General features: G+C 40.7%; 1 protein-coding gene across 3 annotated transcripts in view; it reads right to left on the reverse strand.

Moving 5' to 3' along the window:
- Nucleotides 1-1,217: 1,217 nt before the first annotated feature.
- LOC117501646 (CCR4-NOT transcription complex subunit 3-like) overlaps nucleotides 1,218-27,173 on the reverse strand; it is a 49,430-nt gene continuing 23,474 nt past the window's right edge. For 2 of the 3 annotated variants that reach the window (XM_034160568.1, XM_034160570.1), the window contains 14 exons: nucleotides 25,672-25,800; nucleotides 23,469-23,564; nucleotides 16,448-16,576; nucleotides 16,035-16,125; nucleotides 15,744-15,874; nucleotides 14,033-14,089; nucleotides 11,864-12,890; nucleotides 11,538-11,643; nucleotides 11,290-11,440; nucleotides 10,239-10,335; nucleotides 8,823-9,021; nucleotides 8,479-8,611; nucleotides 8,244-8,369; nucleotides 1,218-3,511 (listed from right to left, as the gene is read on the reverse strand). In XM_034160568.1, coding sequence (XP_034016459.1) covers nucleotides 3,413-3,511; nucleotides 8,244-8,369; nucleotides 8,479-8,611; nucleotides 8,823-9,021; nucleotides 10,239-10,335; nucleotides 11,290-11,440; nucleotides 11,538-11,643; nucleotides 11,864-12,890; nucleotides 14,033-14,089; nucleotides 15,744-15,874; nucleotides 16,035-16,125; nucleotides 16,448-16,576; nucleotides 23,469-23,564; nucleotides 25,672-25,800 — 2,571 coding nt within the window. In that variant the 3' untranslated portion in view covers nucleotides 1,218-3,412. The remainder of the gene's footprint in view (nucleotides 3,512-8,243; nucleotides 8,370-8,478; nucleotides 8,612-8,822; nucleotides 9,022-10,238; nucleotides 10,336-11,289; nucleotides 11,441-11,537; nucleotides 11,644-11,863; nucleotides 12,891-14,032; nucleotides 14,090-15,743; nucleotides 15,875-16,034; nucleotides 16,126-16,447; nucleotides 16,577-23,468; nucleotides 23,565-25,671; nucleotides 25,801-27,173) is intronic. The other variant, XM_034160571.1, reaches the window with a different exon arrangement.

A 27,173-nucleotide genomic window follows, 5' to 3' on the forward strand; every position in this document is an offset into this window, starting at 1 on the left:
GATCCATACCTGGTATGTGATATATAGGCCCAACACCATAGTAGGAGAAACATGCCCATATCATGATGCTTGCACCTGACCACCATGCTTCACTGTCTTCACTGTGAACTGTGGCTTGAATTCAGAGTTTGGGGGTCGTCTCACAAACTGTCTGCGGCCCTTGGACCCAAAAAGAACAATTTTACTCTCATCAGTCCACAAAATATTGCTCCATTTCTCTTTAGGCCAGTTGATGTGTTCTTTGGCAAATTATAACCTCTTCTGCACGTCTTTTATTTAACAGAGGGACTTTGCGGGGGATTCTTGCAAATAAATTAGCTTCACACAGGCGTCTTCTAACTGTCACAGCACTTACAGGTAACTCCAGATGGTCTTTGATCATCCTGGAGCTGATCAGTGGGTGAGCCTTTGCCATTCTGGTTATTCTTCTATCCATTTTGATGGTTGTTTTCCATTTTCTTCCACACGTCTGTTTTTTTTTTGTGTCTATTTTAAAGCATTGGAGATCATTGTAGATGAACAGCATATAATTTTTTGCACCTGCGTATAAGTTTTCCCCTCTCCAATCAACTTTTTCATCAAACTACGCTGTTCTTCTGAACAATGTCTTGAACGTCCCATTTTCCTCAGGCTTTCAAAGAGAAAAGCATGTTCAACAGGTGCTGGCTTCATCCTTACATAGGGGACACCTGATTCACACCTGTTTGTTCCACAAAATTGATGAACTCACTGACTGAATGACACACTACTATTATTGTGAACACCCCCTTTTCTACTTTTTTTTTTTTTACTAATAGCCCAATTTCATAGCCTTAAGAGTGTGCATATCATGAATGCTTGGTCTTGTTGGATTTGTGAGAATCTACTGAATCTACTGGTACCTTGTTCCCCATGTAACAATAAGAAATACTCGTATACTCAAAACCTGGATTAATCTTTTTAGTCACATAGCACTACTATTATTCTGAACACTACTGTGTGTATATATATATATATATATATATATATATATATATATATATATATATATATATAATATACACACACACACAATTTAAATATAAAAATATTTTCTAAATACATTTTATTTGGGCACAATGTATTTACGCTGGTTGATTTATTTATTTATTTTTAGGGTAACAGAAAAACTTCCAGCTGATGGATGTTTTGGGTTTTTTTCCTGAAATGCTTCATATTATCACCACAAACCACGACACAGTTTTCTGAAAAGTAACTCTTTTATTAATATTTTACAATCCTTTATTCATGGTTATGTTTTTATTTACTTTTTCAGCGCCACTTTGCAAGTGTCATTATTTCATGCTGTTGTGACGACAACAACAAACAAAAAAACAAAAGGAGAGTTTGAACAACGGTGAGTCCACACAACACTTTTGTCACGGGTCACGGAGAGATCCTCGGATTGAGCTCAAATCCGTGGAAAAGCAGGACTGTCAGTTGAATGAAAAGGTGTCGAAATGTTCGTCAAAAGGCTTTGTGGTCCTGCTGAAGTTGTGATGACGATTTAAAAAAAAAAAAACACAACACGGCTCCTCGGACTCCGCTTTAACAGAAAATCCACATGAACGGAAAGATGATCTCTGTTCCAGCTGATGCTCCAAACATTGGAGAATATTCTTAAAAGCAAAGATAAAAGCAGAGCAAAGGAGCAAGTTCACAGAAATTAAATCTGAAACTTAAAATTTAGGCCAGAATCTGTCTGCAGAGTGATTATTGTGCTGCTGGCGGATACATTTCCTCTTGAAATAATCAAATACTTCCTGAGAAAGAAAGGAAACATCTACCTGGCGTGAGGGAGAGCGGGAACCAAGGAGTTTAAACCGCGGGCGTTTTGTGTGTTTGCAGTTCGTCGGCTCCGTGAAAGCCGTCAACATGCAAACGTTCAGTGGAGACTGTGTGGGCAGCGAGGGGGAGGGAAGCAGATCGATCGCCCACGTCGCTCAGCACTCGTCAGAGTGGACACGCCCACCCAGGTCCAAAACACATCATCATCTTTTGTTTTGATATAGATTTACAAAGATCCGCCTCATACAGTTGCAGCTCTGATTCCACATCTGCTGCGAAAAAAAAGGAAAACCCATAAAATATCATTCATAAAACAGCCTTATCTCTTATATAATATTCTATTCTAAATCCTCCTGGCTCCACCCCTTTATATGAATTTGTTGCCAACTTTAATGGGATTTATTTCAGCATCCTTTTCATGTTTTAAGTAATCATTCTCATTATGCAATAAATAAACAGAGTGCAAACACGGTCGAGATAATAATAATAATAATAATAAAAAAAAAAAAGAAATTCCTTTTGTGTCTGATCTGAATTAGAAACCATCACATTCTGCAGGTGGCTCTTGTGAAGATGTGAAACAAGTGCTTTTAAAACTAAATTGGAATAAATGATATTATTATTATTATGATTGATGTAAAGCACATTTATTATTATTCATTTAAAAAAAACAATAGTTTTTTTTTTTCCTTCCCACAATCCCTTATGGGATGGTAGCAGGAAGGATGGAACAGTTACCGTTCCTAAACTTAATTTTTACAAAATGTTTTGAGGCAGAGCTTATAAAGGGGGCGGAGCCAGCAGATTTGAGATAAAGCTGTGTTTTGGGCCTTGGTGACGGGCTGCATGTTGAGGACTTTGGTGAAGGTTTGTGTTACACGGGGAATGCGGTGTGTGACTGCGAGCGCCAGTCTGCTGGTGTCTGTCTCCCACCTCAGTGAGCTGACCGCTGAGTTGGTGTTAGCACGTTAGCTCCACATCAGTCAGTTTCCATGACGACTGCACAGGAGGGGAAGCGTTACGCCTGAAGGGTGAGATTCTGAAGTGATGAAGCTCAACAAGCCCTTATTGCAAGAAAACTTAACTTCATGGCAGTGCCGGGCCCACGATGACCACGTGACCCCACAGTGCGACCTCTGACGGCGCTGCTATGGCAACATGATTTAACACTGTGTCTGCTGCAGGTTTTCATCTGAAGGGGAACTAAACCCCAACTACGTGATAACCAGTTCTCCTCTTTGGCTCTAAGTGGGCGGGTGTGAGTGAAAGATTTTTAAAGCAAAAATAAAAGAAACAGAGAAGACGAAAAGCTCCTGATAGTCTGACTGCGACTTATTTTTTATGTCATCATTGTTTTAAAGAGAATTCCAGTTCAACAAAGACAAACAACTGCTGCTGCTGATGAGGAAAAAAAGAGACCTGATGATGAAGAGGTGCAGAAAAGGAGGAGGGGTGGGAGGCGTCAGCAGAAGGACCTCCCTCTGACCCAAATGTCTCCTTCAGCCATCGTGCTGAGGTCAAATCCAGGAATGTCATCAGCTGGACGGCTGTTCGTTCCCTCGTTGGTGTTCTCAGCTGTCCACCTGCTGCCGGGTGTCTCCGCAGGTCACTGCAGGTCTCGGTCTTCTAGGTACCGGTACTCGAAGGTGAAACCTTCCTTCTTACGCTGGCCCCATTTCTCATAGTCAAAGTAAATGTACGTTCCCTGAAAAACCAAGGAGAGGCAACAAAGAGTTTTAAAGACAAAGTAAAAGTGCAAAAACGTCAGCGGATCAGGTTAAAGTGGCAGAAAAGCAACTTTACCTCCTGAAACTCTGGTTTAAAACCAGTTCAATCTTGAATTTAGCCAGATTAAAGAAAGCAGAAAATATGTGATTTTAAAGTGTAGGTGACATGATATGTAATTTGTTTTTGAGTATTTAAGACTAAAATTAAACAATGGTTTGAAATTTATCCTTTCCTGGTACACAGTTACTGAAGAGATAAATATTTGGATTTTGAACTGTGCCACTAAAAACCAGGAACTTCCTGGCGAGTCCCGACATTGGAGAAGGAGGAGGAAGTGACATCAGTGCCAGAACCATTATCTTAATAGTCCCATTAATTGATGGATTCATTTATGGATTTTTACAGGCTTCTGACAGCCCCGTTTCCACTGAGTGGTTCGGGTCGGTGCTGTATGTGTTATACGTGTCATAACGGTTAATTCCCGTCGGCAGAATCCTTTTGATTGGCAGGTGGAACACTTATATTGACGAGCATGCACCGAACTGCCGTGTGAAATGAACTTTTCTTCAGCCAGGACATAAGGAACTAACTTATTTTCAGATGTCATTTTGTAAAGGTTGATAAGTTTTCATCAGACTGAAGATGATCTCCCTGAAATGGACAGGTATCATTTACTCCTTGTGTGAATGGTTTTAATATTTAATAATAATGTGTTATGCTACTAATGTACAGTACACTAACTGTATTCAAGAAGGAAACAATATTTATTTTAAAAATAGCTGATATTTTCAGTCCCTTGTGATTTTTCAAATTTGCAATGTATGTACCTGTTCCTACGAAAAAAATAAAAAAAATCCACACTTTTTTCTAAAACAAAGTATTTTTTAAATCAGTTTATTATGCCCAAAGAGCTAGCAAAAAAAAAACAAAAACAAAACAGTTTATCATCACCAGATGCCAAAATCGCCCACATTATTTCTTCTTTTTAATAATCACCATTCTGTGTTCGGAACTCTACCAATATCGTCACTGTTGTCAGACTGAAGGTTTTCATCCAAGATTTGTTCTCCCTCATTGTCATCTAAATAAGGCTCAAAACCATAAGGCTGTGTCCTCCACAGTTTCTTCAGCACCTTCAGCCTGGACGTAAAAAAAGCTCCACACTAGAAAAAAAAAAATCGTCCGACAACAATATGGCCGCTGCTGAGGGCTGAAATAGAGCGCAGGCTTCAAACAGCTGCTGTTTATCCTTCACCTGTGCACTTTTTAGTGACTTTTATTGTTCAGGATTTTTTAAAGTATCAACATTTCACAATTTTTAGTGATTATTTGCGCAGATTTTTTTGGTGTCACCTAAGCACGGTGATTCTGACCTTCAGACACCAAAATCAATCGGCTTCTTGGGGTCACCATGCCTAAGACACGCAGACCATGTTTGGTGACAATCAGGCAGTTCGGAAAGAAATTATTGCTCCATCGAGGTTTTTACAAAGTACACTCTAGGTACCATGACCTTTTGACCCCAAAATCAAAAGGTTTCTTGGGGTCACTATAGGTAATGCATATACCAGGTTTGGTAGCAATCAAGCCAACACAGCTAAATCACAAGTGAAATGCTGTGTGACTGAGTGAGTGACTGACTCACAGTGTATAGTGAGATTTCGACCACTGGCTGCACCGTGGTGGTGGTGGGGGGGACACGGCCAAATTAAATAATCAATTGATGACATAAACAGCTGATTTTCTGTCAATTAATTGACTAAAAGTTTCAGTTCTTAATGTTGCAGCTTTGACTCTAATGTTGAAGCGACTGAAAATAACTGCCATCTTATTTCTTTCAGCTTCTCCATTGTTGCTTGGTAACACCACAGGGGATCAGTTATGTATTCACATGTTGATTTGGCACAAATGTGACACTGGCTGCCCTTCCCGATGGAACTCCAGAACAATCACAGGTGGCGCTGCTCCAGGAACCTTCTCACTGGGAGGCGAGTGCACTGAGTGCGTGTGCTGCTCCTGAAAACAACGTCCTTCACATGTCGTGTACTAGTCTGATAATCCACAGGAATGAAAACACTGTTTACTGGGGTGGAGGAGTATACAAAAACTCTAATAATATAAACAATAACTGTGACAATTCCGTAGCCCCGCCCACTTTGTGGGCGCTTCAGTAAGACCACACTTTGTGTTCAGCACAACCTCGTCCACTGAGATAAAAACAACAAATGGATCACAATGATGATGATCTTTTACATTAATTTTCTAAGTGAACTGAACATAAAGACGTGGATGGAGGGCACACAGGAAAGATATTTACCTCTGCCAATGAAGTTGGAGGTTATGTTATCACCCCTGTTTGTTTGTCTGCTTGTGAACAGCCTGGAGCCCACAATTTTTCATATATAGTTATGAAATTTTTACTGAAGATTCAAATCTTGATTAAATTTTCAAGGTCAAAGGGCAAAGTCGGGGGAAATATCGGAAAAATCCCTACCTTTAACATTGAATGAATTTTCAAAAACTCATAACTTTGTCAAAGATCAACTTTCTTTCATATTTGAGAGCCTTAAATTATGGTATCCTTTATCGACTGACAAAGTTTGAACCACATCTGAGCCATACTGCAGATTTAGCAGATATTTGATTCTTTTTAACACTGAGAAGCCTTTTTGATCTATATTTTGTATTATATTTTAGCTTATGAAAAGCCACTTCTAACAGGACTTTCACCTTGAAAAATTTTTCCAAGGTAAAAATTTGTGCAATTGGAAACTAGTGTTAGTGGAGGTTTGCGCTCTATGAGTGCAGTGCTCTAGTATACGAGGTCTGTCCAAAAAGTATCAGACCTTTTTATTTTTTGCAAAAACCATATGGATTTGAATCACGTGTGATTGCATCAGACAAGCTTGAACCTTCGTGCGCTTGCGTGAGTTTTTTCACACCTGTCGGTTGCGTCATTCGCCTGTGAGTTGGCTTTGTGTGAGCAGTGGTCCACCCCTCTTGTCGGATTTTTATTACGAATAAATGTCTGAACGATTTGGAGCTTTGCTGCATCAAATTTTTCCAGAAACTGTGAGAGACCTACAGGTGGACACCATTCGAAAAATTCTGTTGGCTTTCAGCGACGATTTTATGGGGATTACACAGATTAAGGAGTGATCCAGCCGGTTTAAAGACCGCCCACAGCGTCTGAGAGCGCGGCGCACTCTGAGCGCCCGCTGAAATAACCAGATCATTTCCAATGTGAAGGCTTTGTTGATCCGGGACTACGTCAGACTTTCACAAAAAAGGCAGAAGACGTGGACATCAGCACTTTTTCGGCACATTCTACTGTTACAGGAGTTTTTTCATGGAAAGAGAAGCGGAGGGATGCGCCACCGTGCCGCTCATGGCGCGGGACAAAACCACCTCCGTGTTGGTCTCACAGGACGGCTTTCAGACGGGCTCCTCTTTCAGACGGCTCCTCTTTCCATGACAAAAACTCCTTTAACAGTGGAATGTGTCGTTCATTTCTAAACTGGACGCTGTCTTGATCCGGTATGTCGTCTGATGAGCACAGGAATTGCGGAAGACGTGGACATCAGCACTTTTTCAGCACACTGAGACAGACGTGCGAAGGAATTCCGCGCGTCAGGATGGAGCCGCATGGCGCAAAGCAACGCCGTGATGAAGCCTCACAGGACATGTTGGGGCATCTCCAGCTCATGCACAATTTCTCGGATAGTCACACGACTGAAAAGCCACCGGAAGCCGTCTGAAAACCACCTGAAAGCCGTCCTGTGAGACCAACACGGAGGTGGTTTTGTCCCCGCGCCATGAGCAGCATGGTGGCGCAATCCTCCGCTTCTCTTTCCATGAAAAAAAACTCCTGTAACAGTGGAATGTGCCGAAAAAGTGCTGATGTCCACGCCTTCTGCCTTTTTGGTGAAAGTCAGACGACGTCCCGGATCAACTAAGCCTTCACGGTGGAAATGATCTGGTTGTTTCAGCTGGGTTTCAGCCTGTCGATCGGCGCTCGGAGTGCACCACGCTCTCAGCAGCTGTGGGCGGTCTTTAAACCGGCTGGAGCACTCCTTAATCTGTGTAATCCCCATAAAATCGTTGCTGAAAGCCATCTAAATTTTCCGAATGGTGTCCACCTGGAGGTCTCTCACAGTTTCTGGAAAAATTTGATGCAGCAAAGCTCCAAATCATTCAGACATTTATTCGCAATAAAAATCCGACGAGAAGGGTGGACCACTGCTCACAGGCGAATGACGCAACCGACAGGCGTGAAAAAACTCACGCATGCGCATGAAGGTTCAAGCTTGGCTGATGCAATCACACGTGATTCAAATCCATATGGTTTTTGCAAAAAATAAAAAGGTCCGATACTTTTTGGACAGACCTCGTATTATTATTAATAATCAGAGTGGGTGACTGTAAAACAGGATATGAAAATTAATTTGAACTTTGTGTAAAAATCAGTGTGCAAATTTCTTGAAACATGTCTGAGTCGTGCAAACAAAACAGTGCACATATAGTCAGCATTTAGCTTTGGAAGTCTTGATTTAAAGATATGATTCTCATATTGTGCAAACATGAACAAAAGAAAAAGAAATTGTAAAAACCAGGGTAAAGCATCTGTCTATCATGAGGCTTGATAGAACAAAAATGGAAATGTTCTCCAATACACTTTCATCTCAGATGGTTATGACTCAGATTCTAACCTGTTCAAACTCATCAGTGATGGTTTTAGGTTCCTCATGTCTCTGAAACCACATCATGTACTTTGTGTGGAACCTCCACGATTGTTTCTTCAGGGCTTTGGCTGCCAGGTACTGGGCCTTCGTGCCCTGCAGGTCACCAAACATGAAGGCAGAGAGAAAAGTTGAAGCATATCTTGGTTACGATATCGTACGTTTGTCTTGAACCATCTGCATGGATTTAAACATGGCTGCTCACCTCCAGGTAGTAAAAGATGAAGAAGAGGGTTTCCGTGGAAAGCCTCTGGTAGAACTCGACGGTGTCAGAGTGTGGGGGCGGCACCTGGTGGTGGAAAGGCAGGGTGGGGCACGGGTTCCTCATCAGGTACTGCCTGTGATGTTGGCACAGCGACAGGTGTAGAGACAAATCAAAATATACGAGTTGAGGATTCAAACACTGCTTGTTTCAGGTTGGAAGAGCTGAACGTCGGCGAGAAATTACAAACGGTCTTTAAAGACCATAAAGTGATGATTAGGACAAAGAACTGTGGGGAAACCTAATCCTCCACAAGCAGGATGCTAAAACCAAAGAGGTACACGCACCTAATCCTCTCTGAGTCGGAGGGGTGTGGCATGTGTGTCCAGGCCGCCTCCTCCATGGCCTGCTGGTAGAGCTGGTCTTTGGATAGGGGAACTGGCCCCAGTGGGCAGACGCCTAATGACGGGGGGATACTGACTTCTGACAATGAGGACTGCGGTGCTGACGCGGGGCCTGAGGGGGCCGTAGAACTGGGGAAGATATCTGAAAGGAAGATACACACAGAGTAAAAACGTGTGGATTTGAGGTTTGATAACATCGCAGGAGGTGAGATGACTTTTTTTTAAATTATGTGGCAGTGCAAGAGCTCCGTCACACCTTGACAAATTAGCCAGCACATGCCGACGCCGGAAAAATGCGGTGAATACACTGGATACTTCGAATATGTTAATGCAGCTGTCGCACCATGGTGATTTAGCCAGCGTATGCCAACAGCCACGTTTCCACAAGTGGTCCGTATTGGTACTGCACAGTATGGTACGGGTTACAACAGTTAAGTCTGGCGTGGTTTGCACTGCCACCGCTGGCAAAACCCTTTTGTTTGGCAGGCGAACACGTAAATATTGACACGTATGCTGTCGCGCAGTGTCTCCCCTCTACATAGATTCCAAACATAGTCATTTAACATTATTTTAATTTCATTTCATTTTTGTCTTGGTGGATCATCAGATGTATTTTCATTGCGTGCAGAATGCTGAAGAATTGACTCATGTCTGTGGTAAACACTGATGTAAATGAATGAGGTGCTGCGACTCTTTCAACGTTTATAATAAGTTGATTTTCTTGCTGTGGCACGAAGCAACGGCATTCTCTGGTTCAGGCTGAGAAATGCACCGAGAGCAGACAAACACAGAGGGACTTCTTTAAAGATGCTATGTTTCTTCAGCCATGACAAGAAATTAAAGTATTTTCAGACGTCGTTTTCCAAAATCAGGACACTTTATATGTGGATAAGTTTTCGTCAGGCAATGATGATGAATCCGACTGAAACGAACAGGTAAGACTAAGACTTTATATTTACTCTGTGTGTGAATGGTTTTAATATTTGTAACAGTCTGAACTGTTTGCATGAGGGCTGCAGGTTTCAGTTGCTCAGCCAGTCAATGGACAGCATCAATGGATGTATTTTGAGTTATGATTAACTTACAAGAAACGTGTGTCAATAATTGCATAATCTACCTACAACTTATGGCCCACATATGCAGGCCGCATCCCTCGCTGGCATGCGTTGAAAATATTGCACATACCCACAATTTTTTGACGTACTCGCTGTATTATGACGTATATCAGCGTGCTTCAACGCACTCTTAACTTATAAAAAACTTACCCATAATGTATTACACATACACCAGTGTATGCCAGCATTTTTAATACGGTCGGCATTCGCTGGCTAAACTGTCAAGGTGCGACAGGGGTTGTACCTGAGGTGAGGTGCAGGGAGGGCATGTCTCCCTCCATCCCTGAGCTGAGTGCTGCTTGCTCGGCCATGGACTTCAGGCTGTTCAGAGGCTCCTGTGCCTGATGTGGACAGACAAGGGGACTCATGGGAAAACAGATTCCACCAGACGTTATCGTATCTGCTCTGACAACGAGACTCTGCTTCCCGCACCAGTGATAATGTTGTCATGAATCACAATTTACTTTTGGACTGTCTGTTTGCTCTCGTGCCCTCCCCCTGAAGACATTTTCCACTTCAGCTGAGAATTTATTCCAAAATTGAAACACAAGGATGGAGGAAGGATGAATGGACCTGGAATTTAACATAGCAGCTACACATACAAAGGAAACATGAAACCAGTATTATCCCAAATTAATAAAATAGGTAATATGACTGAACATTAATGTCACAGTATTTTTCACTTATGTATGGTGGTGATTTTCTATCAGTGTTACATCTTTTGCACTATATGTTCCTTTAATAATCTATTTAAGGAAGCGTTTAATAAAGACTGTTTTCATTTTTGAATCTGCTGCTTCAAAGTTAAAAACATCATGATTCACAATTCCAGATTTACATTTAACATTTAGCAGTGTGTGATTAATAATGATTAAAATTAAACGAGCCTTAAAATTCAGTTGGAACAGAACCGCATTTTAGATCATATTCCCACATAAATGTTACTTTATAGCTAGTTACATCTATGAGAAAAAGTATTTCGTAGATTTTTTTTACCTACACTTGGAACACAACAGGAAAAACCGACAAAACACCACAAAACAAAAAATAAACAGATCTTTGAGCAGAAGAACTGCAGTGCTGATCTGAGTGGCGCTAAAATGATTATCGACTTCCAAATTAACAGATATTTTCTGTAATTTTCCTTTACTTTGTTAGCATTATTTCTGGCCCAGTGGGGATTCTCACAATGTTTGTATCGGGGTGTGTGATCTCACTGTCAGAGATTTGTCAGGTTGGAACTGATATAAAATCAGAATCTGAATATTGATGATGTAGTTGTCAAATATTCTCACCTTGATGTTGTCAGAGGACTGCGAGTACAACAGCGGCCCGTTCAACAAGCTGCTGCTGCCGCTGGCCATTTTGGCCTCGCTGTAGGAGCTGGGTGACGGCGAGCTGGATGATAAACTGATAGACCCGAGTAGACTGGAACCAGTGTCCTTACTGGGAAGGGAGGGGGCAAACGGTGAGAGGGTAAAGGTGAGAAAGGGAGCAACAGAACAACGCATGCAATCATGTTTCCTGATGATCAGTAACTCACATCAACGTGGTCGTGGAAGTCAAAGATGAGGGTTGGCTGCTTTGTGATTGGCTGGCGCTGTTGAGGGTGGAGTCTGTTGCGCTGTCTGCTACCACAGAGCTGTAACCTGGAATGCAAAGTGGAATAATAAAGCCAAAATAGGTGCTCCAGAAAATATAATCCTGATTTATTTTAATAATTCTTTGGACAGATGAAGGAAATTTTCTAGCACAGTGTGATTTCTGATTCTGAAGCAATTTTTGGGTTTTCTTCATTGCTGCCTGTTTTTTGTTTTTGTTTCACGGGATTCTCATTGGTGTTGTCTTTGCAGACATCATGATACTCACTCGTGCTACCGTTCTGCTTCTGCCGACTCGAAGGCCTTATAGAACCCGACGCATTTCCTCCGCCAATTCCCATTACTCCACTTCCTGTTGCTCCCGAGCTGCCTCCGTTGCTCCCAATGACCCCAACTCCACTCCCCAGAGCCAGTGCTCCTCCTGGGCTGAGCGCCACCAGGGAAGAACCCTGTACACCTGACTGACCAGAGCCCAAACCCAGAATCCCAGAGGTGATGCTGGCTGCCCCTGGTGCCACGCCCAGAAGACCCCCTGTTGAGGACGTTGGCCCGCCGACTGTGACACTTCCACTGCCAATGGACCCTAATGTTGTGTTGTTAGTTGTCGTGGTGCTCACACCGCCCAGAGATCCAGGTAAACCCGAGCTGACCGTGCCAGAAGCAGCTGCCTGAGCGTAGGGTGCCGGGGTCGAGCTGGACAGAAGGTTTGCCATAGTACTCAGGGATGCCGGCATCCCCGACAGGCCGAGGCCTGCAGATATTTGGCTGGTTGCGATGGAGCTGGACATGGCTTTTTTACCCAGGGACAGGCCCAAGCTGAGGCCGAGGCTGTTAGACATGGCCGTGGGCCCTAGTTGAGTCTGTGGCTGTGAGTGTGATGTTAGAAGTCCTTGTGTGCTGGTGTTGGGGGGTGAGGAAGCAGACGAGGTGGGGTGAGTGTTGTTTGAGGTGCTGGCGTTGGAGACAGAAGGTGCTGAAGAAGAAGAAGAGGAGCTAACAGAGTTTTTAGACAGTTGTAGCTGTGCTGAAGGGTGTGGCTGCTGCTGGGTGGCGTTGCTGTAGCTGCCAACTGAGGAGTTGGACAGGAGGCCCCCCATGCTGCCGAGAAGACTGTTTTCCCCAGAGCTGCTGCTTCCACACCCAGCAATGGTTGCCATAGAGACCAGCGAGGATGAAGTCAGTCCCGAGACAGAGGAAGAAGAAGAAGAAGAGCAAGAAGAGGAGGAGGAGGAGGAGGAGGAGGACGATGATGATGATGATGATGATGATGACGGGTTGCCATTCTTCACAGGAGACTGAAAAGAAAGAAGAAAAACTTTGAATTTTTTTTTTTAACACCCCAAATAAGACAACAGGTAGAAATGGCCCAAATCATATGATGATAACAATAATTGGATTAGCTGCAATTTACTTATCGTTTCTGTGTGCAAACCTGCCAACAAGTTAAGAACCATCAAAACATTTCTCAGACTCATTCAGTGGTATTTTTACGAAGTGATACTCGATCGGTGTTCAGACACCAAAGCACCTATGCTTTTGCACTGTCAAAAAAATTGTTAATCATAATCGGTGGTTTTTACCCAAGGCCAAAGTAAGACCATTGGGTAAAAGTGGTCTACAGTCAAAATGCTTCTGAAATAAATGTAGTAAAACTTTGCTAATTTTGGGCCACTGAGAAGGAAAATGATGTGTGAAATGGTTGATTGGCTCTAGTTTTATGCTACTAAGGGTTACCGTTTGATGAAGTTTAAAGTGTTACCAAAAAAACAGGTGAAATATTATTATATGAACAGTCAGAGAAACATGAAAAGACCTATGTGTATGATTTATAATGAAAACTCTACTATCAACACAATGTAATTATGTAGACTTAAAATGTAGAACTTAAATATCTTAGAAACAGTAGCCAACCAGTCATTTTTATTGTCATATTTGAATTCAGCATGCCAAAATCCACTGTAAATAGCACATTATATTTCTGAAGCAGACAAGTTCATAAAATTTGTAGAGCAGTGGTATTACGAAGGTCTGGCGTCTGTCTGTCTGTGCTCAGTATACGTCCAGTCCTATTAATGCCAGAGTCTTCAAATTCACAGGGAACATTGTTGGGACACACAGCTTGGACAAGTTCAAAGATGGTGAACCTTGACCTATTTTAAGAGGTCAAAAGGTCACATTCTGTTCCCTATTTTTATGCACATATGACTGACTGAGGGTATGTTAGCATTGCATTAAATTTACGTATATTATTTGATTGATAAATTTAGAGCATCATCTTTCAAATTAACCTTGAAAAAAAAAGCCCAGATACATTACTACAGACATCATCGAAATCACCCGCAAACCTAAAGCTCCATTTTACACTAAATTACAAATGAACTCCTATAAACTGCTTAGAATTCATTAGCGAGCGTTAAAGTGATGTCGACGGATTCACCTGGCTAACTTCGCTGTCAGTAGAACGCCCCCGCTTTTTGTCATCTTCTGAGTTTTCCTGAAAAACAAAAGTACAACATAAAACAAGTCTGGTAGCAGGAACACAAAATAGAACTCGTTTGAAATCTTTTCATGGGGACTGAAACCAAAGCCATGATTGTGCAACTGAGTTCACAGCTGTGAAACTATGAGGTCAGAAAGTTACGAGCAATCCACCTTCCATATCATAACCGGCGCCTACGTTTCCTTTCACAGTAAAGTATAGCTTCAAATCGACCAGCACTGACGGTGTGCCACGCCCACTCTTCAGATACATTATAATCCTAATGACTACCCTCAAAATGTCGCAGATGTGGGTGGATACAAAGAACAGCTGATGTCATCCAACAAAAGCAGCTGTCAGGGAACTACTTCAGCATTTACAAAAGCAATTACCTCATGTTTTACTCTTTGGACTCATTTCAAACAAATTAAACCAGAGAAATGATTCCCTGAACCCGCACCCCACCCCCCACACTCTAACCACAGCACTTGCTTGCCTGTATTAGGTACAACTAATAAACTGGTCAATTATTCAACACATTAATCAATAATGAAAATAATCGTTTAGCCTTATTATTATTCTCTTTGGGAAATTCTGGAATCGAATGTGTAAATGCTACATAATGTTATTTAACATTCATGGCCACAAGTAAACACAAAATACATTCTGGACACACTGTGAATTTGACAGTCGGTACTGAGATTAACCAGCTAACAGAGTCAAATAGTTCTGGCTTCAGAGTGGAAACACCTGATCTCCAGCCTCCACTTTGCTTTATTCAGAGCCAGATCAAAAGGTATTTTTCAATCAAAGTCCCAGATGGGTTTGCAAGACTACTGCAATCACGTTGTGAGTGTGCACGTGCAAGCGTGTGTGTGTGTCCAGACTAATATCTTAGAAACTGCTTGGCATATTTCATTCATATTGCACATGTGCACTGCTAGTGATAACATCTCAGCAGGTCAAAGGTCAAGATCAAGCAAGGTAACTGAATAGTTGGAAAATCTATTTTTTGTAGCAACTATGAAACTAAGAGAACTAGAATAATGATGTCAAGTGCAGATGAATCACAAACACAAGAACATCTGCTAATCAACATATGGCATCATGATGATGTCACTAAGACACCATGTGACAAAAATAAATAAAATCACATTTTGAATTAATTTTGAAATAAAGAAAGCTAGGATGACCTCCAGTGTGTGTGAATCAGCAAACAGATCGTCATATGCTGATTTGCACATCATGTCATCCTTCTAGCTTTTATTTTCAAAGTTATTGCAGAAAATGTGATTTTTTTTTGTCCCACCCTGCCCCAATCAGTTAATGTCAGATGACATCATTTAGTGGTGCGATACAGTAATTCCCACTTCTACTGATTAACAGTTATCAGTGATAAATATTTATTATACACAGCTTGTATATTTATGGTTTGGAGAAGTGAGTTTTAAGAAGACTTCTTTTGATTGTGATTTATTGTGATGACTTCAAGACTAATTTTCCATCACTGCTACTGTGTTTATTTGCCAGCACATGAGTGGCATGAGTTGGCGAGGGGAGATACTATGAGTTCTCTGAACGGTTGTTTGCTCCAGCGCCTGGGTTACGATTAACGGAGCTCATACGGTTAACAGTTGTCCAACTTCTGCAGCCGGTAATGTTTTCTTACTGTAGTGCAAGTTGCAGGCGAGGGTGGGATTGGTGAAGATGAGGTGGTGGAGGTTGGTGTGCTGCTGGAGTGCTGGAAGATCTCATCTTCCAAGTGCGAGTGTCCCGGAGGGGACGTGGCGAAGGACTGAGCTGGAAGCGGCAGAGAAACAACGGGATGCCAGATCAGTGGGAAAAAACTGCCATCAATATACTTATTGGTAGTTGTAGCTTAAAATCATAGCGTTTAGTATGTGTCATTTCCTGTGAAGCTGAGGAGGCGGTAACACTTAGCATGTGCCATCATACTTACGGATATCCTCCAGGTCCAAGTCATCGTACAGAAACTCATTCTCTTCAAAGTCAGGATCCTGCGATGAGTCAATGTAGTACTCCACATCATCCTGTGCAAACAAACCATCAACTTTAAACTGGAAGATATTATGTGAATTTACACTGGATTTCCGCATAAAACACAGTGTCTGATGGAAAGGACGAGACTTTGACAGGCCTCATATTTCCTCAACAGGTCAATCGGGACAAATAAGCACCTTGAAAGAAATGGTGAATAAACAAAAAGAAATTGTTTTTGGCTGCAAATTATTAAGTTGCAGCTACTGTACTGCATGTTTTCAGAAGGATCAAAAAGCAAAAAAGTTTCAGGAAAAAAACAAGAATCCAGAAAATGAAAAAAAAAAATTTTTTTTCAAAAAGAAAACAGCAAACCTTGATTTTCCTGATGGATTCCACCTGCACAGAGTCATTGTCCAGCATCCTAAGTATCGTCTCCAGCATTCGTATGTGGTACCGATGTTTCTCGATGAACCGCTTCAGCTCCTCAATACGATCCTGCTTCTGTACAAGGAAGAGGAGAAAAAAGCATTTTAAACAGCTGTGGGCCAGAATGCATTAAAGTACAGCATAGATCTTCACCTGTGTGAAGATATTTAATGTCTCCAGACACATTAAATGTTATTTTAGCAACTTTTTGCCTCACAGAAAAAAAAATAGTTTTAGTAATTGTCACAAGAGAAAAACAACAAATTTTCAGCATCTATATATTAAAAGCCAAGTGGCCTCTGTGTATGTGTATGTGTGTGTGCGAGTGTATGGCTTCGCTGATAGGACTAATATTTTTGGAAAACTGTTAATACAATAACATGCTTTTGGAGGGCGGTATGCATTTTCAGAGGCCCTCCGTCCATGCCCAGTCGCCCAAAATGACCGATATTCACCCGAGTTAGACGAGGGCGAATATCTGTCATTGCGGGCGAAGGCATGGACGAAGGCACTCAGAAAATGCATACCACACAACAACAGCATGTACAGTATTGTATGATGGCACAATCACATTACTAGAAGCACTCAGAGAGTGCAAACCTCCGCCAAGGCCATGGGGTCACTGACGCCATAACATCTACACGCCGTGGAATCATTGAACCTACCTGATGTTTGCTCAGTAGTAAAAAAAAGTTTCATCTGCTGTGACTGGATAGCATGTATCCTTAGCGCTTGGCATCACAGTTTATTGCAACTTGCACCTTTCCCAGAAGCTACTGTCATCTGAGCACTGATATTGATATTGCATGTGCTTATAGACAAAAACAAATAAGAGACAAAATTCAATTTATTATTCAACTAAACTGCAAATATATGAATTTTTTAACATTTATGAAACACTTCTCTAAACAAGGCCATAGGGTCACTGACCCTAAAGAGATTCCGTCCTTGGCACAGTGATCTATTTCTTTTTGTCTCTTTCTCTAAAATTGTATATAATAATCATTAGATTATTAATATATAAACAAAAATAAATTTTAAAAAATATTACAATTTGAAAACAAATGGACCCGAACGTGATGACAGCTGCAACTGCTTAATGCTAACTTTTAACATTGAAAATGCCATGGACATGCTAACGCGTTAGCATCGTGATCCGGATCATGAGCCGGATCACCACTAAAATTTACTCACTTGTTCCTCTTGTCATTTCCAACCACTCCACAAAATTTCAACAAAAATAAATTTAAGAAATATCACAATTTGAAAACAAATGCACCCGAACGTGATGACAGCTGCAACTGCTTAATGCTAACTTTTAACACTGAAAATGCCATAGACATGCTAACGCGTTATCATCGGGATCCGGATCATGATCCAGATCACCACTAAAATTTAATCACTTGTTCCTCATTTCCAACCACTCCACAAAATTTCATCAAAATCCGTTCAAAACCTTTTGAGTTATCCTGCTGACAGACAGAGGGCTAACCCTAAACAAAAATAAATTTAAGAAATATTACAATTTGAAAACAAATGCACCCGAACGTGATGACAGCTGCAACTGCTTAATGCTAACTTTTAACATTGAAAATGCCATAGACATGCTAACATGTTAGCATCGTGATCCGGATCACCACTAAAATTTAATCACTTGTTCCTCTTGTCATCTGCAACCACTCCACAAAATTTCATCAAAATCCGTTCAAAACGTTTTGAGTTATCCTGCTGACAGACAGACAGACAAACAAACAAACAAACAAACAAACGCAACCGAAAACATAACCTCCTTGGCGGAGGTAATAACACAAGTACATTATTAATGTCTTTAAACAACTGACTGTTTCATCCTAGGAAATGACAGTGATGGTAAAATAAAATTATGAGTAAATCTGATGTAAAATATATTGGCCTTGATTTAGATCAGACCTTATCTGGCGATCTTATAGCTGACAAAGTGATCAACAAGTCAAATGCAAAATTAAAGTTCTTATACAGACGGGCCAAAGATTTGGATTTGCATATGAGAAAACTTCTTCCATCAGTCTTGATACAGTGTCAAATGGACTGAGCCAGTGCAGCCTGGTATTCTAGCAGACCAAGAGTAATCAAGGGAGGTTGCAGATTATGCAGAACAAGATCATTCGCTTTCTCGTCTCTGCACAACCCCGGACCCACACAGGCCTGGCCCAGTTTAGAATGGTTAATATGTTGCCTGTTGAGCTCAGAATTCAACAATTAAAATTAAATCATATGTTTAATATAGTTGATAAACAAGCCCCAAATTACTTGGACACTTCTTTTAAGTTTACAGCTGTGCAGCAGAATATTAATACTCGGTGGAGAACCTTGTCTCTGGTCATTCCTCAAGTGAAGATCTGTGGTGCACTGGAGCTAAACTATTTAATGGTCTGCCTCATCAAATTAGTTTGTGAATCAAAGCCTCTTTTTAAAAACGTATCAGACAGTTTTTATTCCAAGAATTGGCTCAACAAGAGCGTTACTAATCATGACACAACTGTTTCCAATTAGGTGTTCTTTGAGCATTCATCAACTTTCCCAGTCTTTTGTTGCCCCGTCCCAACTTTTTTGAAATGTGTTGCAGGCATCCATTTCAAAATGGGCAAATATTTGCACAAAAACAAAAAAGTCTATCAGTTTGAACATTAAATATCTTGTCTTTGTGGTGTATTCAATTTAATATACATTGAAGAGGATTTGCAAATCATTGTATTGTGTTTTTATTTACATTTGACACAATGTCCCAACTTCATTGGAATTGGGGTTGTATTTTATTAACTGTTATGGGTTTGTGTATGTATGAATGTATGTTTGCCTGTGAGTATTTCGTTGGGTCACAATGAAAACAAGCTCTTTTTTTGGCTTTTTTTGTTACCCTGTATTTTATGTATTTATGTGTTTAGTTAATATATTTTTGTATTCGTTTTTGTATGCTCACATTTTATACAAATTAAAATCAATTGTTCCATACAAGTGCTATGTTAAAGAGTGACCAGCAGATGCCGCCATATTTAACTGCTTCAAACACTGAACCATTTCAACACAATTGCTTCATCTTGATTCAGTGGTTCAAAACACTTCAGTTTCTCCGTCAGAATTATCAATAAAACGCATCAGCAACCACGTTTTCAGAACATGTGCACAGATAGACTTACAATCAAGAATACTTGCCAACCAGGACATTAAATAACATACGATATGTCCTTTAAATTACCTAGTTTGCAACTAGTTGTTGCGTCTGTAGTGGCAGGGGACCCAAAGTCAGATTTTTGATGGGCTTACCTTGTTATCCAAAACTTTTTATGCTGCATCAGTGGCTGACTCAGAACCATAAGCTCCGAAGCTTTGCTCGGACTCTCTCTAAACGCTTCATGAGGCAGCTGACGTATCAGGTGACAGGTTTTCAGCGAATCAGTGATCACAGAATACTGTAGTGAGAATGTTGTCAGCAGATGTTAACAGCTGTTTCGGGTGCGCACTTTATCCTCTCTTTTCATTAAGAAACAATGCGCTGTGGCCTGGTCTGGTCTAATCTAGTCATCAACAGAAAATAAATGGGAGATATTTTTATTTTGGCGTGTCATTTCTTACTGGTGCATGAGAGCGTGAAATTGATGCTGAAAGTGTGAGAGTTGGCAACCCTGCTGCACAGCACTCCTGGCTTTCAGTAAATTCTTAGCACTTGTAAGACTTCAGTGGTGATTAGACTGTATTGCTGAGTCATCATGCTTTTCGCTTTTAGCTTTTCACTTTTTTTTTTTATTATTCAACCAAGGTTCCAGTTTTTGGAAATTCACCCAAATGCAACACAATATACAAATCTCAAAGTTAACCATGGGTGGACTTTTTGATCAAATACACACACAGACAAAAACAACCACCATTGATTTTCATAGTTTTTTTTTTTTTTTGGAGGGACTGAATCCTGGTTCCACGTACACTTTATGCCTTGTATGCTCACCTTTCCTGCATAACACTACTCACTATTTTAAAACAAAAACAAAATTATTCTGGATTAGGAATTGAGCAATTATGAACTAATAATGTAAAGGCAAAATATTAATTCAAATTTTGTTTGAGTGCTCCGACAGAAACTTCAAATTTAAACATTCTGAACTTGGTGGTGCTCATTTGTCCCTCGCCAGCCAAAATACAGGGATGTCTGAAGTCCATGCACGCGCTGGTCTTTCACATTTAACTTTTCAGACTGTAATTTATGAAAACCTGATTTGATTTTTTTTTCCCCCCACAATTGATATGCAGAATCATATACTACGTGTCATCACCCTGTGAACATTTGGGCCACGTGGCACTGCGCTCCATCTGTTCCAATTCAGATTTACCATGTGCCATTGTACAGAACAAAGGCAGTGAAATGACGGTGCAACATGCCTGAATTGTGCAAAAAAAAAAAAAAGAAGATGGTGCAAAAATCAAGTCAAATTAAATTAAATTAATTTACACCATGCTTAAAAAACATGCTGGAAAATATAGGGGGTAGGGAGAACTATACATATTGTACAGTAAGTAATATTGGTACCAAGGGTGTTATGATGACAGTGATGTATCCATGAACGCTTCAGATATTCCCGGCGAGGGATCGCTCTGCCATGAAGTGCCTGTTTTTATATTTAACTAGCCAAGTACCCGTCCTTCGGACAGTGAAGAAAGAGTCAGTGACCCAGGAAAGTGTGCAGCAGTATACTGAGACAACGTTTTAGCTTCCAAAAGAAAGCTTTCAAAGCATTTTGAAGTAGCAGCTTTAACAGACACACTGAGCCCTTATTTAAGAAGGTTAAGTTCATCTTTTTTTTAAGTCTTAATAATTATTAAATGACTGACACTGTAGTGTAATGAAAATGGATGTAAGTTTTAATTTTTTCTGATTACGTTATGAAGTTGTCTAAAATGTATCTATCACAACACCAGGTGACAGTAAAATACATCTGCAGCAGTAACAGCGCCACCTAGTGTATACTGAATATGATGGGAATGACAGATTATAATAAATTATGAGAATGCATGAAATTCAAGGCACGACTGGAAAGAAAGTGTAATAAAAACATGCTGACATTTGTTTGCAATAATTAAGAACCAATGCTTTCACAAAACTATACTGTTTTTATGCTTTTTTTTGTTGGGGGGGGGGGTGTCTTGAGCACTATTTTCGGCATCAAAACGGGGCATGTAGCACCCGAACTATAATAGCTGGCGCAAATGTGATGGCAGATTTGGAATCTGTGGATGTTTTGCCATAGGAAACATCTTCAGATAATTTTCAATGACCTACCTCAGGGGTGGGCAACTTGTTTCAGAAAGGGCCACAAGGGTGCAGGTTTTCTTTGCAGCTGCTGACTCCACCAGGTAATTTCACTGATTAATATCACTTTCAGCAGATGGAATAAGTTAATCAGTGAAATCACCTGCTGGAGTCAGTGGCTGCAAAAAACCCCTGCACCCTTGTGGCCTTTTCTGGAACAAGTTGCCCACCCCTGCTCTACCTTGATGAAATAAAGATGGAAAAAAAAAAAACAGTGCTCAGTGACAATGCATTGAATGTCATACATGGAATCTGGGCGGATTCATACTTGCTAGGTGAAAACGCCATCTAGATAAGATAAGAAAAGCCTTTATTCATCCCTCAATGGGGAAATTTCAGTGTCACATCGCAGCACAGAACAGTAGGAATACAGAAGGGCATGCAATAAAACAGACAAGTATCTCTCAAAAAAACAAGAACTAAAAAAGCACTGAGTGCCGGGTAAAGCTAAGGCTACCATTGTTCAGTTCAATGCTGCACTGCCGGGATGATATACACTGTCTGGATGTGAAAGTGATCAGATAAAGTGACTTCAGCGTGAAATGTACAATAAGTTACTCTGATATTTACAATATGGAAAGGTTAAAATATAGTAGGTAAAGTGACTTGAGTTTGCACCATAAGTTAAATTATTGCACCTAATAAATACAGCAGGTAATGATGACATGATTATTGTCCTGGTTGCTATGGTTACCACAGTACTAGCATTGTTCATTGTACAGTCTTACAGCAGCCGGGAGAAATGATCTGCAGAATCTCTCCCTCACACAGCGAGGGTGGATGAGTCTGTTACTGAAACTGCTCTCCAGAGCAGACAGAACATCCTGCAGGGGGTGACACTCGTGGTCCAGCATAGATGTAAGTTTAGCCAGGACCCTCCTGTCCCCCCAGTGGAAATTGGCAGTATATCACAGATCGGCGGTTCTAATTAACCGCAAAATGTGGGCAATTAAGGTGATTTGTGAAAGAGACATGATGTGCGTCCGTAACTACAGAGGATATTGGAAGATGGAGAGCGTAGAGATGATGTGTGAGGTGAGCAGATCCAGAGAACATTAGAACAAAAAAATGGGACCCCCACGCTTAGTATAGAGATGCTGATTGTTTGTATCTATTTGTATTTCAAAACATTTATGAAAATGTCTCCTCTTATACTCTAGTTTAAAAAACAAAATCAATCATAAGCAGGAGATTAAAAAATACAGTCTCTGGGGTTTTATTCATTAAAAGGCCCTTTGTGGAAAATTCCTCATCCTATCCAAAAAAACAAAGGAAACGTGATTTTCATGTGAGAAAGTCAGCTGTGGAAAAACAGCACGTGCGCAGACGTGCTCGTTGTATACAATGTCTGCAGCTGACTGTCGAGGATGAAGTCAAAAAGGTTTTAGTGTAGACGAGGAGCCTGCAGAGAACTTTAACGGGAAAAGTGAGCTATAGTCGGCAAAGGTCATCCTCATCAAAACAGATGGAAGATGAACAGAGAGACTGAGAAAGGACAAACTATCTGACCTCTGAACCACAGAGGACATCGACCGACCAATCACTGTCACCCACCTGAAAACCAGGAAGTGGAATGAGCAAACAAAGGGAACATCAGATGGAAGGAGAAGGACTGAACCCACTGACCTCTTTGTCTCCTTTCTTCTTCCGTGTCTGGACCGATAAAGATTCCACCTCGCTCTCAAACTGATCCACCTGCATGTTCAACATGTCTATTGTATTCTGGTGGAGAAAAAAAGACATTAATAAAAAAACAGAGTAAAGACAAACAAAATATGACATTTTGTCTGTTTGTTTGATAGCAGAATTAGTCCAGGAGCCAGTCATCAATTTTGACCCCACTGGTACCACTGAAGGTGACCAAACGACACTTAGAATCCAGCCTCAGTGTACCATGACCTACACAAAAATGTATGATAACCATCACAGGGTGGCAGCTGTAGCCAGCTAGGGGTCAATGAAGAATTACACAGAGGTCAAAATGTAAAAATGCTTCAATCATGTTGAAAACTATATCACATTATTTGTCTGATAATGATTCCAAAAAGGTATAGTCTGGACTATCTGTAATGGAATGTTCTGGAGTTATGGGGTAAAAACAGCAAAAATGGTGACAAAGGTCAATTTCAGTTTGTACAGGGGTTAAAAGTTAAAGTTGCTCCAATTTCAGTAAAAAATTATGCAAATTATTGGTTGAAATAAAAGGATTAATAAATGGAATAGTTTTAACTGTGCTGACTGTTTGGTCTCCTAAGTAAAGGCCAAACGTCCATTGAATTCAATGACAGGTGGTACAAGCCCAAATGCTTATTGAGTGTTGTTTGAAGGAAAGGTGATGTATGTAACACAGTGGTAAACATACCACTGTCCCAGCTTTTTTGAACCGTGTTGCAGATATCCATTTCAAAATGAGCAAATATTTGCACAAAAACAATAAAGTTTATCAGTTTGAACATTAAATATGTTATCGTTGCGGTGTATTCAACTGAATATAGGCTGAAGAGGATTTACAAATCATTGTATTCCATTTTTGTTTACATTTTACACAATGTCCCAACTTCATTGGAATTGGAGTTGTATATGTTACCCTGTAACATGATAACCAAGCATGACAGATGGAGAAAACTATTCCTTATTATTATCACTTTACCAGGGCGTTGCTAGGCCAGTATCGTAGATTTACATCGACGTTACCTGGCTATACCCGCCCGCTGTGCGTAAACAAATGACGTCATAGTGCGCAACCCACAAAATGTCTGCAGAGGAGGGAGAAAAAAAAAAACTGTCCGCAGAGGAAAAGATGAAAAGGCGAGAAGTGTGTTTTGGTCCCAATATGGATATTCTGGATGATTTTCTCATGGACAGGACGACAATGAACAGCAGCTAAAGTGGCCAGCTTGATGAGGACGCACTGCCGAATTTGGACAGCAGCGCGCGCGCCAGATGACATAACAAAAGTTAAGTGAGCCAACTTTTTATGTAAGCGTTATTTTGGGTGACTGGGCGTGAACATTGGGCCTCTGAAAATGCATACCGCCCTCCAAAAGCATAGTATTGTATTATTAGAACCCTATCAACCCAAACAATAATTTGCGAAAATGTTTACAGAAATTGGAGCAACTTTAACTTTTGACCCCTGTACAAACTGAAACTGACCTTTGTCACCATTTTTGCTATTTTAACCCCTAACATTCCGTCGTAGATGTTATGATCAGACAAATAATGTGATATAGTTTTCAACATAATTGGAGCATTTTTAGATTGTAACTTCTGTGTAATTCTTCACTGACCCCTACCTGGCTACAGCTACCACCCTGTGATGGTTATCATACATTTTTGTGTACGTCATGGTACACAGAGGCTGGATTCTAAGTGTCGTTTGGTCACCTTCAGTGGTACCGAAAACCTGCTTGGCCCATGGACTAAATAACTCAAAAGATAATACGCAGATTTCAGTGAATTTTTGGTGACCAGCGCTGGGAAATATGTGATTCAATTTCAGAGGTTTTGTGAGCAGATTGATATTTTCCTAGAAAGTGAGAGATTTTGTTTTAAATTTGATCTGGAACACATGCTGCCTCAGCGGAGGTGTGCACTCCCCGAGTGCCTTCCACCGTGTCTTTGTTTTAAGGTTAATTTAAGAATGGTTTGGTCTTCTGCTTAAGAGAAATGATTTCTTTAAAGTCCACGACACCTTTCAGTCATATGACGAGAAAAAGGAGAAAGAACTCTTGAACAAAGACAACTGTTCAGTGAAAAACAAGACCATAAAGTGATTTTTTTTCCCCCCCAAAACCTGTGTGATAAGAGAGCGGGTAGACGAGCTCACAGTTAGCCACGTGCCGACCTCCTCCTTCTCCCTCTGAGCCGGGTCCACCTTCTGAGCGAGGCCTAACCCTTCTTTCGAGTAGGCTTTTGTCTTGGTTTCTCTCTCGACAATCTTAAACCTCTCCATTTGCTGCCAGCAGAGAAACAAACACAAACAGAGACAGGGACCAGTCAATGGAAATTCCTATAATCAGGAAACTCTTCAGATTGGTTGTAATGCAGGAACACAAACATTCACATAAAATTAGGTCGGATGTCTATTTTCTGTCATATGTATCCAGATGCAGGGGAAGAAGAAAAGCCTTGGTTAAAGTTAGGTTTTGAACTACTTGAACATTAATTATTGTGAATGACTTTAATTTCTTATTGCCTTTTAAAATGTTAACAACAGAGCTGCGAAATCGAGGGACTCAGCAATAATAAATGGAAGCCTTGCACTCGTGGAGCCATTAAAGCCCACTCAGCAGGCTAGAAATAGGACAAGACCCAATACAGTTACTGACGGCAGCGAGAGCCAGATTTTTAACACCCATGATGCATTCAGATACGTCCAAGGCCTCAAAAACTCAGAGGATGAAACTTTGTGGAACTGAAAACTATTAAACACGGTCACTCTTTCTTCTTCTTTCTGGTCAGGTTGAGATGCTTCCACCTGCTTCCTGAAGGGTTTGTACTTCATTGAGAGAAGGTGCAATTATAGGTCAAGTAAAAAAAAGCAGGCAGAATACTGAAGACTAATTTGGCATTAAAAAAAGAAACTGAGATCATAGGGAACTTATCCCTCATGATGTAGACAGGTGGCGCCAACTGAGGTCATCGCACAAACCCTTATCAAAAGGTTCCTGCAGCTCAGCAACTACGGCAAAGCAGTGTCTGCTTCTCTTTATTTAAAGAGGCAAAATTAAATATTAATTATATTAATTAAATATTAAATATTTTCTAACAATGCTGTTTTTTTTGGGGGGGGGGGTGCTGCTCTTCCCAGAGATGGCTTGTCAACCAAACATCAATTATGACTGACTAGGGGAGGTAATGGTCTAGTGGTTAAGCGTTGGTCTTTGGATCAGAGGATCCTCAACCAGAAATTCATTAATCCCCTTAATCCCCTAGTTGCTCCCAGTGTGTAGTGGGCGCCTTGCATGACAGCAGCCTCACATCGGGGTGAATGTGAGGCATTGATGTGTAAAGCGCTTTGAGCATCTGATGCAGATGGAAAAGCGCTATATAAATGCAGTCCATTTCACTGCATCAAATACTACTGACAATAAAACTACTACTACTACTAAAGCCGAAAGCAAAAAAGAAAAATTTATAGTCACCTTAAAACAACTAAATGCTCATTACCTCCACCACTTGTCTTATTAATAGAGTAACTCAAAAAGTAACAAATTTCAATAATTAAGGTTGGTGAGCAGACAGAAAAAGGTGACTCTGTTCTGGAGGTGATTCAGAATATACATATAATATTTCACTCAAAATGTTGTGGATAACATCCTAAAAAAT

Source organism: Thalassophryne amazonica, chromosome 20 (assembly GCF_902500255.1).
Source record: "Thalassophryne amazonica chromosome 20, fThaAma1.1, whole genome shotgun sequence".
In the NCBI taxonomy this organism is placed as follows: Eukaryota; Metazoa; Chordata; class Actinopteri; order Batrachoidiformes; family Batrachoididae; genus Thalassophryne; species Thalassophryne amazonica.